General features: G+C 37.1%; 1 protein-coding gene across 1 annotated transcript in view; it reads right to left on the reverse strand.

The window, feature by feature from the left end:
* The window catches only part of adcy1b (adenylate cyclase 1b), a 550,524-nt gene that overhangs the window by 123,767 nt on the left and 408,270 nt on the right, over positions 1-18,487 (reverse strand). The window contains exon 14 of the mRNA XM_065272926.2: positions 16,426-16,552. Coding sequence (XP_065128998.1) covers positions 16,426-16,552 — 127 coding nt within the window. The remainder of the gene's footprint in view (positions 1-16,425; positions 16,553-18,487) is intronic.

Genomic DNA, 18,487 nt, shown 5'->3' on the forward strand with positions numbered 1-18,487 from the left:
CTGTTACATTTTGCACTGACAGTAATTGTCTTTTTTAATCTGCCATGAAAACCTGGCAAGATGTATTCCGGTGTTGCCACAGGTGCACCTGAAAGGAAAGAGCGGTCAGCCATTGTGGTCGGTATTTGGAGGGGAGACGCTAAAACTGTCGAAATAGATGTCGGTCAGGGCCGGAGTGAGACTCATTTTCAGCCCTGAGTTTCATGCCATAGATGATAGACCAGCCCACTTCAGTTCACGACTGACTATATTAAAATGATATCATTAAATCATTAGTAGCCTACATAAGTCTGCAATAGTGCACTGTTCTATGTAGCTTTGCAATTCATTTTATTTTTCAAACATATAATTTCTAATGTAATGCACATGCAGTAGCCAAAACAATTATGATTTTGCCATAATTATGCTACCGTGCCATACGGTATTTAAATATTATTCAATTAAACTTATTCAAAAAATAGTGAAGGGAACAAATGTGTTTGTGTTTTCCTCTATATTTCTATTTTTTTTTTAAATGGTGGGTCTTGAGATTATATGTTTGGTTAAAAAGTTTGGAAACCCCTGATATACTTTACACAAGCAAGATTTATCAAGTAGGCTATAGGGGAAACAGATGGAAAAATAAAAATCCTTATCTGAATTATTTAGAACTAAGATCATACTACCAAATAAGGCGAGTAAGGCCTACATTGTGTCAAAAAAAGAACAAACATATAAACTTTCAAAACTTTGTTTTACTTGAAGTCATCATATTCATATGAAACAAGTTTTTCCAATAAACTAATGAATGTTGCATCGAATAGATTTTTGTTAAGAAATGTTATATTGATTAATATTATTGATTATTATTGATTATTGATTAAGATTTAAAAAAGTACAATCTGTAGATCCTTTACTTTTAGAGGCCATTCATGTCAAGTCGCGCTCAAGTTTATTTTAAATGTAGACGTGTCTGAAACAAAACTTGTGTTCACAGGTGAGCGCTTTGAAAAGCAGAAGAAAACAGCGGGTCATGTGTTTTCCATGCGTTTTCCAAATGTTATGGACTCTAATTCAAGAACTCTTCCAATAAGTGACTTGGGACACAACTTGGGCATAAAGCGGCAGGGACATAGCCTATCTCACCTGCAAATTACGCAAGTGGGGCAGGATAAGTACTGGCAGCATAGGGACAGCAACCTTCAACCCGGTGGCATGACAACACCCACTGGGAATTCACCCGGTCCTCCCTGGCCAATCCGGATCTACTGATATTAGGCTACTGAATCTACAATGTTAAAATATAATGTAAAAATGCTTTCATACCACGCAGAGCTCTAACCCGATGTAGCCGCCCTGAGCACACAGACACAGTTTACCAATACAAAATTGATTATTTAGAGCAGGGGTCACCAAACTTTTTTCTCTGGGGGCCACATTATCGTTCCTGATTGTGATGGGGTCCGGGTCAGCTATATAGAATTGTATGACCCAGACCAATTGGATGACCACCAGCAGTAGAGATTACTGGCCTGGCACAGCCAATGTCCCCATCAGTAAATGGCTTTCCATGGGTAGCTAGTAGGTGAGCTACCTTATAGCTAGTTCGGACAGCAGCCTGGTTTACCTGAGTTTGGTGAAGGAATACATTCTTTTGTGCGGCCAGTACGCCTTTCATCCTCCGAATCCTGTCTTCTCTTGCTTACCCTCGCTAGCTAGCATACTCTTTTGGAGCTTTTCCATTGCATAGTACCCCACGGTTTAGTTTAGTTTGGGTCGGGTCAGCTCACCTCACTTTGGCGTGTTTAGCTTTTCCATCGAGTTTAGTATCACTTCGCAGTGGGTGGGATTATAGGCGGGTCTTTATATTTGCGCTTCCTACTGCTGTGACATCATACAAGTGAGAGCGTTGTACATTCCCATACATTTATTATTTCTCAGTCTGCCACAAAATTAAAATTGGCCACCACAAATAGATGTTTGCACATCGCGTTTATCACTAACGTTACCTCAGTCTCACATGACAGTTTCTGTTCAAACACCGCGCGTCAGTCGACGGCGCTCCATTGAGCCTCATTGAAGTTGCATTTAAGCATATATAATGCTGACATGCTCGTCGCGAATGTTCCGCCACAAACTGCAAGTTTGGAAAAAAATGTTATGGTGTCCCGGATTCTCAACCTGTGGATGTTTGTTCGTGAGTTTGGGAACTTATAGCAGAGCTAGGGTTGCCAACCGTTCCGTATAATACGGAATCGTCCCGTATTTGACACATAAAATTCTTGTTCCGTATTGAACTGATACGGAACGCAGTTTGTTCCGTATTGTATGAAAATTAATTCAGTGCAAATACATGACAGACACATAGCTTATAATATGTCAGCCATGAACGAAGACCGCGTCATTTGTATAAGAAAACCCTGACGGTGCGGTAATTTCTCCCTCTGTTTGTCTATGATCTGCGTAGCGTTTTTAACATCTTGCAGCCCCATCAGGGAATGCCCATTGGTCGTTTAAGTCATTGTGATGTCACGTATCATAGCAACGATGACGACAAGAGACAAAAGCGGGAAATGTAAAAATGACTGCATCCGAGCAGCCGGCGAAAAAGAAACGAGCACAAAAATATAGTATTGAATGGGAAAATGACTACCCGTGGCTGGAATGCGTGAGGGACAATGAATACAAGCCCAATTGTACCATATGCCGTCGCGTTTTTTCTGTTTGTCACGGCGGAGTGTGTGATATAAAGCAGCACGCATGAGTAGATAATCACAAGAGGCTGCGGGCACAGGAGGGAGCAATGTTAAGGTTCATTGTCCGTCAGTCGTCTCCAGAGGCTCATATGGTATGTAATTATGTGGATTTTTAAAACTCAAATATAGTTGATAAGAAATTGATTGTATTAAAAGAGATAGTACAGATTTAGCCAAACAATCCATATATCTCTCCAGTGCTCTCCCTCTGTTCCTGTGTTTCGCTCCCTCCCGTCCTATAATGTGTCAATCATTTCTGATGGGTTTCTTATTAAATAATTATGGAGTTAGATAGCTCAAGGTTTAAAAAGGGGTGGGGTCTTTGAAGAGGGCGTATTATAAACTTAAATTAAAACCATGGTTCATTGTTGGCAAAATGATCATGATATGATAGCCTTTATATTTCACATCTATGTGGTTCAGTCTTGTATACTTATTAGGCATACTTTGCTATTCATTAAATATTTAGGCGTAAGAAGTTGTATAAAATATATTTATCTAAATTTATTAATTAGTTTCCACTATTTTCACCAGAAGTCTTCATTTCAGGGGTTATTTTTTTCAAAATTATCTTCTGTGGGGGCATGTCACCGGACCCAGGCAACCCACACCCCCCCCCCCCCCCCCCCCCGTTCCTTATTTCCATTTCAGAAAGTTGGCAACCCTAAGCAGAGCACAGATGACAACATTTTTGCTCGAGACAGCGCAAGCTAGCCTAGCACAGGTAAAGCTAATCTACATTATAGCAATGACGCTGCAATAACGGTTCTCTCAGACCCATTAGTGACCTACAATGTTTTCGCGTCACGTTTGGTATCAGCTCGGGTCGCTTGGAACCCCAACCGAGGTGGTACGAAAAAAGTATCGGGTACTACGTACTGCACCCAATGGAAAAGCTCCCAAAAGTAAGCTGACCCGACCCAAACTAAACTAACCCGTGGGGTACTATGCAGTGGAGAAGCGCCATTTGTGGCGGGTTTCATGATGATGACACAGATGATATTCTTTGAAATGGCCACACTTTCTTTACATATAATACAAACTGCACGGTTCTTACACTGAACAAAAAAATTATCGTTGGTCCACTGTTCTTTGAAAACTCTCTTATCAACTTTTCGTTTAACGCTAGCTATTTTGCCGTCCTGAACACTTCCAGTTCTGTGACAGTTATCTGCATGTGCGTTGTCTGTCACCGCTTGATCACGAGCATATAGTTAATTTTATAACTAAATATAATTTTATAACTAAAACAAAATCAACAAAATAACAGATGCGAACATGTTATTACTTTACAAAAAACAATTACAAAAATAAAATAGCCTCATAGGGCCGGTTCAAGTAGTGGGGGGCAGAGGGGCTGGGGGGCCAGTCAAAGGGAGGTGGCGGGCCTGATTCGGCCCGTGGGCCTTAGTTTGGTGACCCATGATTTAGAGGATAGATGTATAGACATCATGAAAGAGTTTGCATAACTACAAACTTTCTAAAAAATCACCAGAAAAGCGCTGCTTTCATGATTTGAAACACAAAGTCTACTAAAAAAAATTCAAAAAAGCAAATAGGCTATGGATAGAGAAAGTTTCCATTTTTAAAGATAATTATTCACAATTGCATTGTTGTCAAATTTTTAATTATTATTTAAGAAAACAAAGACCTGTATACGTTTTATTATACCACGTGAGGTGGGGGATCCACGCAAATAAGAACAGTGGAAACCCAAGAGGGCTAAAGAGCTGATACAAATTAAAACATTTGATGATCTTTTAAAACAATCTATTGTATTAACGGAGCAATGTGGTAGGAAATATTGTGAAGCTCAGATATTGTCATATAATGAACAAGATGTGCCGACGCATTTGTCATGAAGCGCCGTCCTGTGTCTGCACTGCCCTTTGGTTTCTGACTGGAGCGTGTGACAGAAAAGAAGCGCATATGAGCATCGGTAGCTTTAACCGGTGCTGTTAATAGCCAAATTATTTTGTTGAGACGTTACAATAAACGCATCTTTAAATAGTGCCACCATGCTTGTGGTGTCTGTTTCTGATGATTTAGCCACACATTTAATTAAAAAACCTCCTCATATGCAAGTTTAAACTTAATCCCTAACTGAGATGGTAACACTTTACAATAAGGTTCATTAGTTAGCTACATTAGGTAACATGAACTAATAATGAACTGTACTTATACAGCATTTATTCGTCTTTGTTAATGTTAATTTCAACAATTACTAATACTTTATTAAAATCTTGTTAACATTAGTTAATGCACTCTGAACTAACATGAACAAACAATTAAAGCTTAAATTTTTATTAACTAACATTAACAAAGATGAATTAATAACAATTATGTAACAAATGTATTGCTCATGGTTTGTTCAAGTTGGTTAATACATTAACTACTGTTAACTAATGAACCTTATTGTAAAGTGTTACCACTGAGATTTAAAACAGAGTTTAAAGTATTGGAGCAACCGGATTAAAGGTAATCTAGTTTTACTGTACAATTTAAACCTGGATCAAAATAACAGTGTAGCCTAACCCTGATTATTTTTAAACAGGTTAAAAGTTTGGTGCAACAGATTTGTTAAATATGAGCAGAGATGGGACCAAGTCATACATGTGCAAGTCTCAAGTAAGTCTCAAGTCTGAACCTTCAAGTCTCAAGTAAGTCCCAAGTATGTTTTTTCTTGGGCAAGTCAAGTCGAGTCACAGGCTATGTCAAGTCAAGTCCTGTAGTAGGTCAAGTCAAGTCCAAGTCAAGTCACCTTATTATTGTAATTTTACCTGCAGAATCTGATCTTAATAAAGTGACAAGATATAAAGTAAGTAACTATCAGTTAATTACAATAATTTGGATTTGCATTGTAAATACTCATGTTCAGTAAAATACATCTTGGAATCAAACAAAATTGTAACTTCATAAATTATTTATTTTTCACTTCTGCCAACCGTGTTTGAAATTTTCCACATTGAGTCCATAAAACAAATAACAGCTTAACATCCAACAGACCCCTCTCTGAACACCTCCCTCTCTCTCAAACACAGTTTATGTACAACATTAAACTTTGTTACATTTTCTCCTCTCTCTCTCTCTCTCTCTCTCTCTCTCTCTCTCTCTCTCTCTCTCTCTCTCTCTCTCAATCTCTCTCTCTCTATCTCTCTCTCAAACATGTGCCCAGAAAAAACGAGCGTGTCGCACCTCTTCCATTCGCGCGCCTAAATTTGAAATAACGAACTTGAGCGCGCATGTGAACCGCCCCTAACATTGTAGAATCAAGTAATTTTTCTCTGTGTGTGTGTTCAGGTGGCAAACTTGAAAAAGAAGTATTCAAAAATAAAAAGAAGTATTTTATACAACCCCAAAACAGAAAAAGTTGGGACACTGTAGAAATTGTGAGTAAAAAGGGAATGGAATAATTTACAAATCTCATAAACTTATATTTTATTCACAGTAGAATATAGATAACATATCAAATGTTGAAAGTAAGATATTTTGAAATGTCATGCCAAATATTGGCTCATTTTGGATTTCATGAGAGCTACACATTCCAAAAAAAGTTGGGACAGGTAGCAATAAGAGGCCAGAAAAGTTAAATGTACATACAAGGAACAACTGGAGGAGGACCAATGTTTAGGAATAGGAATGTTGTCCTATTCTTGTCTAATACAGACTTCTAGTTGCTCAACTGTCTTAGGTCTTCTTTGTCGCATCTTCCTCTTTATGATGCACCAAATCTTTTCTATGGGTGAAAGATCTGGACTAGCAGGCTGGCCATTTCAGTACTCAGATCCTTCTTCTATGCAGTCTTGATGTTGTAATTGATGCAGTATGTGATCTGGCATTGTCATGTTGGAAAATGCAAGGTCTTCCCTGAAAGAGACGACGTCTGAATGGGATCATATGTATCTAGAACTTGGATAAACCTTTCAGCATTGATGGTGCCTTTCCAGATGTGTAAGCTGCCCATGCCACACACACTCATGCAACCCCAAACCATCAGAGATGCAGGCTTCTGAAAAAAGCGCTAATAACAACTTGGATTGTCATTGTCCTCTTTAGTCTGGATGAAATGGCATCCCAGTTTTTCAAAAAGAACTTCAAATTTGGATTCGTTGGACCACAGAACAGTTTTCCACTTTGCCAAAGTCCATTTTAAATGAGCCTTGCCAAGGGAAAACGCCCGTGCTTCTGGATCATGTTTAGATATGGCTTCTTTTTTGACCTATAGAGTTTTAGCTGGCAACAGCGACGGTGGATTGTGTTCACTGACAATGTTTTCTGGAAGTATTCCAGAGCCCATGTTGTGATTTCCATTACAGTAGCATTCCTGTATGTGATGCAGTGCCATCTAAGAGCCCAAAGATCACGGGCATCAAGTATGGTTTTCCGGTCCTGACCCTTACGCACAGAGATTGTTCCCGATTCTCTGAATCTTTGAATGGTATTATGCACTGTAGATGATGATAACTTCAGTCTCATTGCAATTTTTCTCTTAGAAACTCAGAAAACTATTTTTCGCTGCAGCATTGGGGGAATTGGTGATTCTCTGCCCATCTTGACCTCTTAGAGACACTGCCACTCTGAGAGGCTCTTTTTATACCCAATCATGTTGCCAATTGACCTAATAAGTTGCAAATTGGTCTTTCAACTGTTCCTTATATGTACATTTACATTTTCTGGCCTCTTATTGCTACCTGTCCCAACTTTTTTTGGAATGTGTAGCTCTCATGAAATCCAAAATGAGCCAATATTTGGCATGAGATTTCAAAATATCTTACTTTCAACATTTGATATGTTATCTATATTCTACTGTGAATAAAATATAAGTTTATGAGATTTGTAAATTATTCCATTCCTTTTTTACTTACAATTTCTACAGTGTCCCAACTTTTTCTGTTTTGGGGTTGTAAAATAAATCAAAATTATTTTTCCTACATTTGTCCCCAACACAGTATGATGAGGGCTACATTAGCTATTATTACATTAGCTAACTACCAACTAACCAGATATTAACAAATTGACAAGCACTTACTGGGCATAATGGCTCTTTAAATGACGACCAAAATTGGAGGTTGCCGTCTGGCTGCCTGTGATTTTAATGTTGCATGTCTTGCAACGCACTGTTCGTCTTTTGCCATCTTGTTGAAGCCAAAAGCGATGACCCTCCGTACCCCTCCGGCTGACATGTTGATATCTGATCTAAGTGGGCGTGGTGTGCGTAAGGTACGAGAGGCCATGGCGAATGATAGTGTCGTGATTCAGTCATGACAACACCATTCTCAGCCTGCGCTCCAGCTGGGTCGACTTTATTTTTTAAAATAATTTATATATTTTATATTTAAACTGAAAACATGATGTGATTAACACTCAAGTCATTCAAGTCATCGTGTCTCAAGTCAAGTCAAGTCCCGAGTCTTTAACTTCCAAGTCCGAGTCAAGTCTCAAATATTTTATTTTTTGTCAAGTCAAGTCACAAGTCACAAAAATAGCAACTCGAGTCGACTCGAGTCCAAGTCACCAAGTCACAAGTCCCCATGTCTGAATATGAGCCTTGATTTAAAACAGATTTAGGCCTAATCCTTGTTGGTGCAACCCACCCTTACTGTTTCACATGCAACAGGTCAGCCAGTACACAATAATTTGTTTATATATTTTAATTTTCTGTGGATAATTTATTTTATTAAACTACATAAATGCCATTATCTGTACTGTATCCCAACTGTTACAATAAAACATCAATTGATCAATATAACATGCACTTTTATTCAGTGTATATAAGCAATATATTATATATTTAGCTTTTATGTTAAAGACACTAGTGATACCCCAGCTAACAGAAAAAAGAATGTTCCCTGAAAGTTCCCAACGTTCCCAAAAACGTTCTGCCAATGTAAAAAGTGTCCAGTTTTCTTGACGTTCTAAGAACGTTTTTGTTTTGTATGAACGTTGGGGGAATGTTACATTTTACCCTTTTCAAACGTAATGACAATGTCATGTTTTAATGTTCACACAATGTTTTAAACAACAACTGTTTATTATATTGACTTGTTTGATTGTTATGTAAATGATAGAGAAACATTATATTTATTATTTATATTACTTTATTTTATTATATTTATTATATATTTTATAAAACATTATTTCTGAACGTTCAGTAAATAAATTGCTGTAGAAAACACAATTCACTTATTAGGTTTAGATGTTGATGTTTTGTTTCGTTATAAGTCACCATTATTGTGATTAGTGTTTGTTTTAGTGGGACTCTTGACCCCTGACTTTTGCTTGCTAGTTTTTTTTCTTGGTTGTGTTAACTTTGTGTTAATACACCACATTTATTATGACCATATAAAGTTAATAGTGTAATTCTGTGGTGGTTTGTACATAATGGTAAAGATCATCACCTAATTAATTTACTAATCAAAAGTTTATTTTCTGTCAATAATGTATGAGATCCAGCACTTTCACAGCAGTTTGTCCTTAAGGAGTTTTAGAAACTTTGGACAAAAAAATCCACTGTATAATTGGGATGCACAAACATCAAGAATCAGAGTATGAATCTCAACCATGGTGACAAAGAAAATTGTAAAAAAAAATCATTATTTATCAATGCTGCAGTGCATGCTGGGAGTCCTGAATGAGATTTGTAATTTGTTGATACCCAGCATGCATTGCAGCATTAAGTTTTTCATTTAATTGTCACCATGGTTGAGATTCAGGCAGCCTTCTTGGGCTTAACTTAGCACCCTCTTCTATACGTTACATTAGTAATACGCACGCTTATAATGTTGATTCATAGCCGCAGCAAATTTAGCTGCTTGTGCTATCGTGTATTATGTTGTGCTATCTGTCGATTTTCTGTGCTTTCCACTGCTTCTATTAATGTAAAGCTGCTTTGAAACAATCACCAATTGTGAAAAGCGCTATATAAATAAAATTGAAATGAATTGAAATTAAATAGATTCATACTCTGATTCTTGATATTTGTGACCAGTCACGGAAAGTAGTGTCACAAGTCGGATCTGGGGCATTTTCAGTTATTCACAGATTCTGAAAGTGCAGTTTCTAAGCTTTCCAACGATGTGTAACACATGAAAATCTGATAAGATTTATAGAAGTTGTGGCCATTTGAATATAACACATTCAAGAAAGAGAATGCTAAGAAATTTGAGAAAGAAGAATTAACACTTTTCCCTTTTCCAGGCCTGGAGAGACAATAGGGCTCATTTACATCTCATTTAGATAAGCCATACCCCCTGTACAGTCGTTTTGAGACACAGATGTTTTAGCATCATATGTACTAGTATTTTGTGAAAGAATCCGGATGAAAACATGCAAAAATAAACAGAACTTTTTACCTTTGTGGGGATCACAAGTCGAATCCAGTCTGTTTCAGATGTGTGAATCATCCAATGATCTTTTTGTCCACAAATGCGTATTATCCGTGAAATATAGATATATAGTCTATTGTTTACATCAGATTTCGCATGACCGTCTGGTAATAGAATATAATATACAATCTGAGGACTATTTACATCGTAACATGTAAGGGTATATGAGATTACACTCCGGTAATTTACGTTCCGTTAAACACATGAACCCGCCTTCAAAGTTTGTATTTAAAATAGGGCGGTAGTATAATAGATAATCCAAACAGCGCCGTCGAAAACGTGACGTCCTTCAGAGATGTTACCAATTGCTTGCTCGTATCCTCCATCAGCCAATGACTTCATGGAAAATATTGATAGACAAAACATGTAGCCAATTATATAAAGAATTCAACAAACTCTGTGTAAATTATGTGTTTGACTTCATGCTGCGCTGCAAGAACTGACAGAGAGATGCGTCAAAGTACCACGAGAGCGAGTCGAAATTAAACTACTCTGTAAGATTTCTTGAAGAGCTCTCGCGGTACTTTGACATCATCCGACTGCAGCGCTGCATAAACAGGGCTCGCAAAATCGCTATCCCGACGTCCCAGGACTATTGTGCTTTGCAGTCGGGCTATCAAAATGCATCCCCGCCCTGCCTGTCAGGCTATCTTAACTTATAGGGAGGAAAAAATATATTTAAATGCTTATGCATTCTTTCACAGATTTGGATGGATAATAATGGTGTATGAAATTCAGGCATTGGGTATTTAAATTACGTTTGAGCGCGTGCTCAAGTTTTACTGTCACTTTTGCGATTGCGCGAAGCCGTAGTACAGGAAGCAATCCGTACTGATTTGTCATGGATTTGTTGGGCAAATCCTGCAACTTCGTCCTGTCAGTCATTACTATCCTCACGTAAGAAAATTAAATCTCTCTCAGCAAGCTTTAAAGTGATATAGATTGTACGAGCAGTGAAGAGAGTTACTCTGGGCAGAATCGCTCTTAAAGCGACAGTAGCCCCCGTTTTTCTGATTGAAAAAATGATCCAATCTGTAACTGGATGATCCAAACTGTGAGTTTTGTGATCCACTAAACCACTTTTAAATGGTGAGTATATCTGGTGTGGGGATGAGCAGGAACAGTTAGTTTACATGGAAATCCAGTTTTTGTTTGTTTGTTAAAAAAACAACAGCATCAAAACAACAAAAAGAAAAGCAGATTAAACATTGTGGTTAGAGGCCCTATTGGCTTTGTATTGGCAAAATTTGGCCTGTGGTAAAACTAATTGAATTACCCTGTGCTATGCCCACAAAGTCAAGTGGCATTTTCTTATCTGTGACTTCAGTTAATATTTCAGATTTAGAATCTGATGTTTTTAGATATTTCACTTCGGTTAGAAGAAAAATTTGTACTGATGATTGATATGTACTGAAAATTGATATGTGTTATTTGTGTTTTGATAGATGTGTTGTCTTAATATTCTACATTAAAAGTAATGTATTTTTTATTCAGGCTACTTGCATTCATTTTGGGCTACCAAAAACTGATAAAGTCAGTGACGCGGCTGACGTACAACACTGCTGACTGTTATTTGTTCCGCCCCAGCTTCTTATATTTTTCTTTTGTTTTGTGCGCCTGAGCTTTGTTTACAGTCTGGGGAGACGCACAATTTTTAAATTTGAAAAAAAAAACTTAGCAAACATGTCTGAAGGACAGGTCAGCCGCGTCAATACAGTCATGGGATTTCACGCGGTTCAGAGCCGGAAGAGAAGACAATGCTGAATAAAGTCGTAATTCTTGCTATTTTTAGACCAAAATGTATTTTCGATGCTTCAACACATTCAAGCTGACCCACTGATGTCACATGGACTACTTTGATGATGTTTTCATTACCTTTCTGGACATGGAAACCGTACATAGATTTTCAATGGAGGAGACACAAAGCTCTCGGACTAAATCTTAAAACGTTAAAACATATTAAACTGTGTTCCGAAGATATACGGAGGTCTTCTGAGTTATGAACGACATGGGTGAGTCATTAATGATATTTTTTTCATTTTTTGGCAAACTATCCCTATTCAGGAGCAACGCTGTTCCCTTTGGGTGCAGAGGCGAAAACACAAGCTTGTACAGTATGTAAATATACACACAGACAATGATGCCCCCCGCTGCACGCTAGAATCTCCGGAAAAACAAGCCAATTTCAACCGCAAAATGTACGCTTTTAAATGTACAAAAACTGCTATCTCAAACATGGAGAGGCTTCTTCGTGATCTCAACTAACAGATTCTGCAATAAAACGAAAATCACAAATTTTGAAAAAAAAACCTTTGTTTCTCATTTTCTCGAAACTTGTGCTGCTGACTTGTGTCACTGGTTTCCGTGAAGGGTCACATTTGTGTGTCCCAGTTATACAGTGGCCATTTTTTGTCCAAAGTTTCTAAAACTCCTTAATGACAAACTCCTGTGAAAGTGCTGGACCTCATATTTCCCTACCTCAGAACCCTCGCCCCGGGACAGCTAGTGGTGGACAGAGCGAGGCTTCGTGAAACACTGAAACAGTTGAATCAATTGTGCCGTATGTTTCGAGGCTTCGAAACATCAATCCGAAACCGCCTCCACAGTGACACCTAGCGGTCGTTTGCATGTCTTTACATGAAGCAGCCTTGACAAGATTTTAGACGAGCGCTAACAAATTGTATCCCACATGTTGTTTGTTTGACACACAAGTGATAGAATGGGAGAGTGGATAGTGCTCTCGACTCTCATGCGTAGATCTTTTTGATGTTTTGTTTAATTTTAAGTCACCATTATTGTGATTAGTGTTTGTTTTATTTGGACTCTTGAAAAATTAGTTTATAAAAGGATATTAAAACACTTAATAGAAAATTCGATCTTATATGATCACCAGTATGGTTTCAGAGAGAATATGTCTACAGAAATGGCTCTTTTGCAGTTTGTTGATAAAATCACAAAAAATCTGCATGAGAAAAATAATTCTATTGGTATATTTTTAGATTTGTCGAAAGCATTCGACACAGTAAATCATAATATTCTTTTAGCAAAATTAGAAAATTATGGTATTAAAAATACAGTTTTAACTTGGGTACAAAACTATTTGGAAGAGAGAGAGCAATTTGTTTATGTTAATAATCTCAGCTCAAGTAGGGGAAAACTTTTATGTGGGGTACCGCAGGGGTCCATTTTGGGACCTCTATTATTCCTAATTAATATCAACGACTTGGGAGTTGTCTGTAAAAATGTTATGCCACTTATGTTTGCAGATGATACATGTCTTCTATTATCTCATTCTAACATTGATACATTGATAAGAGAAGCAAATGAAGAATTACAAAATATTTCTAAATGGTTTAAAGTTAATCAACTCTCTTAATATACAAAAAACTAATTTTATGATTTTTAGTACAAAAAACAAAGGAGATTATCAAGATATAGAGGTATCAATTGATGGTTTAAAATTAGTCAAGTGAATCAAATAAAATTTCTAGGTGTTATTGTTGATCAAAAACTAACCTGGAAATTTCATATTCAATATGTTTGCAGAAAAATAATGAAATCTGTTGGTGTATTGAGTAGAATTCGCTCTTTAATTGATATTTCATGTATGAAAACATTATACTACGGTTTAATTTATCCTCATATTTTGTATTGTAATATTGTTTGGGGTGCAACATGCCAAACATATTTAAATAAGATTTTATTAATACAACAGAAATTCCTTAGAATAATGAGTAACTCAAATAGATTGTCATCATCTGCTCCGCTTTTCATAAAATATAATATCTTGACAATATTTAATGTTAACATCTATTGCATAAATATCTTTATGTATAAGTATGTGAATATGATAAAAATTATGCCCAGAGCTTTTAAAAACTTTTTCATGTATTCTTCGGATGTTCATGCCTACTCCACAAGGCGCTGTAAAGATTTGTATCTTCCTTTTTGTAGAACTACAGCTAATCAATCTATACTAAAATACAGAGGGCCTTCCCTCTGGAATCATTTAGATTCTGCACTAAAGACTAAAATCACTTTAACCTCTTTTAAAAGAGAATTGAAAAAAATGTTAATATACAAATAGGTTTATTTTGTAAATTTGTTATATTAAAATTATTTATGTATTGATTGTATTGTCTTGTTTGATCATGTAATATGTTTCATTTAATGAGATTTCGGGGAGGTGGTTTTATAAGACCTTAGGCTCTTCTCACTCTCTCCCGCACTGTATTTTTTTTCTGTTATTTCCTTTTATGGATTTATTAAAGTTGTATTTTAAATGTGCAAATAAACAAATCAAATCAAATCTTAGGATCGAACCCGGGAAATGCATGCGCTACGTCATCATAATAAAATGGTTTTTGTTGTTGTTTTAACATCTGTTTGACAACTACATGAGCTTTTAGGCTCACAATTGTCGATAACTATAGGCTATTCGGATCTATTTAATGAAAAAAAAAAAATTGAATAGAGATATACCAAATAAATAATAAGAGTTTCATAAAATATATTAAAGCCATAATATGCCACATTGTTTACATATAAAGATCGTTATTTAAATATATAAATTGTTCAGTGTTGATAAACTCAACCAGCTTCTTTTTTACATATAATTTCTCCAGCCTTTGAAAATATTCTCACACAAGGGACACTTGTTGCTGGCATGCATTTTTTGTAAGTAGCCTAAGTGTTACATACCTATGAGGAAAAATTACTTCTTTTCAGTAATTTATAGTATTTGATTTCGCCAAAAACGCATCTATGAGGTATTGTCAGTTTTGTTTCCTACCCTGTCAGTTTAAGATTCGACGCAGATTCGACAGGTACGCCACCTTTCGAAATACTTGTGAAATGCACCGCTTGGTGTTTCGAATCACTTCATCACGTGACATGGGTGTTTCGAATCACATTTCGGAGCAGTGTTTCGAAACATTTACGCTTCGGGATCTCGACACAGTGTCGAAACGTCAGTTTCGCGGGAGCCATCCCTAGGGACAGCACGCCAAACACGCATATTAGCAGTCCCACTTTATTGTCAGTGATGCGAACTCGTAAACTGAACATTCAGAAATAATGTTTTATATCAGTTTTAAAATAATAAAATGCAATGTTTCTCTGTCATTTACATAACAACCAAACAAGTCAATATAAAAACAGTTGTTGTTTTAAACATTGTGTGAACATTAAAACACGACATTGTCATAACGTTTAAAAATGGTAAAATGTGACATTCCTCTACAGTTCAGACAACACAAAAACGTTCTTAGAAAATCAAGAAAACTGGACACTTTTTACGTTGGCAGAACGTTTTTGGGAACGTTGGGAACTTTCAGGGAACGTTCTTAGAACTTATTTCTGTTAGCTAGGACAGTGAGAAATGTACATTCTCAGGAAAATAGCCGTTCATCAGTTAATCGTTAATCGATCGATAAGGCCAATCAACTAATGAATAATGAATTAATTGATCATTTTCATCCCTACTTTGTTTCCTTTGTTTAAATCACAGATTATCATGCATTCTCGCTTATGGCCTTTCTCAGCAAAAAGTGTCATAGAAGTTTTAAATCAATATATTGTTTTATGTGAATGAGTAGGCACAATGATTTTCACATAAAGAAAAACTCTAGACTACTGTCATAGAAGTTCTAAATCAATATATTGTTTTATGCGAATGAGTAGGCAGAATGATTTTCACATAAAGAAAAAACTCTAGACTACTATATCCTGTTTTGAAAAGTCTTGTAAAAAACATGTTTAAAATGAGTTTTGTGGAACTATACCTGTTGTGACCCGGCACAAAAATGGCGGCAATAAAGTCAGATTTTGCAGCATCTCACTGCATCTGTGTCTAGGGGCCTCATTTATAAAGAGGCCCCAGGGCTTTTCTTTTTTACTCTTTTCTTTTCTTCACTCTCTCTCTCTCTGCTCCTTTGCGTTTGGGCTCAATTTTTTTTTGTGCAACATCAGATACAGTCAAAGAGCAAAGACTTTTATCTGAATATAGACCCATCAGTACACACCAAAAACACTTGTTTTTTTAAAGGATCAGAAAGATGATTGATGAAGTGTATCAGTTCCAAAAGGTGGTCTCTGTGTGTGCGCACTGTGTATGTGTGCATGGAGTGTTGTTATAGGGGACATAATACGTTTTTTTTGCCACAGTGGCTTTGATCAAAACTCTGGTAATATGGAGCAGTGATTACAGAGTGAGTGACAGGCTGGTGGAGTAACAAATAAAAATTTGTGTACTTGGATTACCTTTGTATTACTAGTAAAACTTACGGTAAGTATTTTCTTTGTACCTGTGTGGCCCAGAGATAGTCAAGGCGCAGTTTAAGGTCCAGCTGTCTGGAGTGTAGGGCCAGTGCAGTTGAGAAGAGCATCAGAGAAAGTATTGGCTCCAAACTACGAACCCTGATCAAACCAGACCTATACTCAATAAATACAAGATATTTCAAAACCACAAATATTACAAAGAAATAAAGTTGTGTTTTTTATGTAATTAAAACCATTGATAATTGTTTTGTTTTTCACAAAGTGCACACAGTTTTCCAGTAAATACACTTTAAATCTAAATATATATATACGCTACTGGTCAAAAGTTTTGAAAAATGACTTGTTATTCTAATTTTCCATTTCTGTGTTTGCGGCTGGATCGTACCATTATTGCCAGCCACGGACCCACAGCGCTATCAGGCTGTAAAAGGCCTGGCTGATCTGACCATATTTATCTCTACTATGTATATTACACATTTATTAAATACATTTTCAATAATAATAATGTCTGTAATAATTTATCTATTGGACCTTGGTTACCGTTTTGAATTTATCATTAGATGGCAATGTAAAGGCCTGGTAGTAAGTCCATGCACTCAAGGCGTGGTGGATAACTTGTATCTGCCACAGTTCAGATTGTATAATGGTTCGAAAAGATTTATCATGTTATTACGAGGTAGAAAGTCGGGCTTGTAACCTGATAATTTCCGATTCGAGTCCCATAGCCGGCTGATTGTGACTGAGGTGTCCTTGGGCAAGGCAGTTGCTCCCCGGGCGCTGGATGCCCACTGCTCTGTGTGTTCATGACTGGCAGTGCGTGTGTTCACTACTTAATGTATGCATTCCATACCTGACAACCATGTCACTTTCACTTTTGTTTTCTTTTTAAATGAACCTTATTAGAGTATGAGTCGCGAATGGCTACCCTGTGACACATGGCCTGTTATATTGGCTAATTTAGACATATATATATATATATGTGAGATCTACACAGTGTATCCATTTCTAATCTAGGCAAATCTAGGCTATTACTATATAAACATAGAGTTTATTCAGTCCACAGAAAGACAATTAAACACTCCAGCCTAAGCTGAAATCATTATGTAGTATTCGCAAATATACGTTAATATTCTCGTATCCTATGTTCTGCGCTGTCACATGGTGAAATAAACATGGCGATTAACGGGATGTTAATAATTGGATGGACTGAAAGTCAGTTCCTCTCTTCAATGCTGCTGCATGACCTAACCTCAGAGCTCCGTGGAGTTTATCATCTAAATAATTTTTTCCTACTATCTTGTTTCTATTTATATAATATAACTTATTAGTTTATCTCTAGAATACTATCTTGACATTATTGAATAGTATTACTAAGGTAAACGATTTATTACCGGTAAACACCCAGTGTTAGCATATAGCCTGCTAGCATATAGCCTGCTTGCTTACCATCTGTTTACTTAAAATCTGCCTTCCTTTTCGATCTAATGGCGGATTTATCCAATGTGTGTTTTTCAGACCTGTCCTCACCAGAGCAGGAAACTGTGGAGGAACTGCTGCCCAGCTTTTGGAGATCCATTGTGCGGCACATCACCCTTGCCCCAGGCACCCGCAAGCGACTGAAGCATCTAGCGACTGAGTCCCCCATGCGATGCAGCTTCACGGATCACGATCGGGTGAATGTAGACGCCATCGCCCAGCATGATAGCGGTAAGACTCTGCTTATTATTGTAACCTGCATTTCATGACACATATATAGTTTAGCCTTCCCCGCCAGCAAAGAGGGTTTTACATGCACTAAGTATAAGGAAGTAGTAAGGCTGACGAAGAAGGTTGCGTAACTAAAAGTGCGCATCCGAACGCTAGTTGAGGATAGTAAGACATCTAATGCTAATGTTACAAACACTGTTTCGGGGGCACCTAGTGTTATGGGTTATACTCATGGCTCGGTTCCGACATCAGAGTCAAGGCTGCAGACTAACTGGGTGACTGTCAGGCGGCGTAGTCGTATCCGGCACCCACTCCACGCTCCTGTGGTTCTATTTAACAGATTCTCCCCCCTCAGCAGCATACCAGCTGAGACGTCTGTTA

The sequence above is a fragment of the Paramisgurnus dabryanus genome, chromosome 6 (genome assembly GCF_030506205.2).
Source record: "Paramisgurnus dabryanus chromosome 6, PD_genome_1.1, whole genome shotgun sequence".
Lineage (NCBI taxonomy): Eukaryota > Metazoa > Chordata > Actinopteri > Cypriniformes > Cobitidae > Paramisgurnus > Paramisgurnus dabryanus.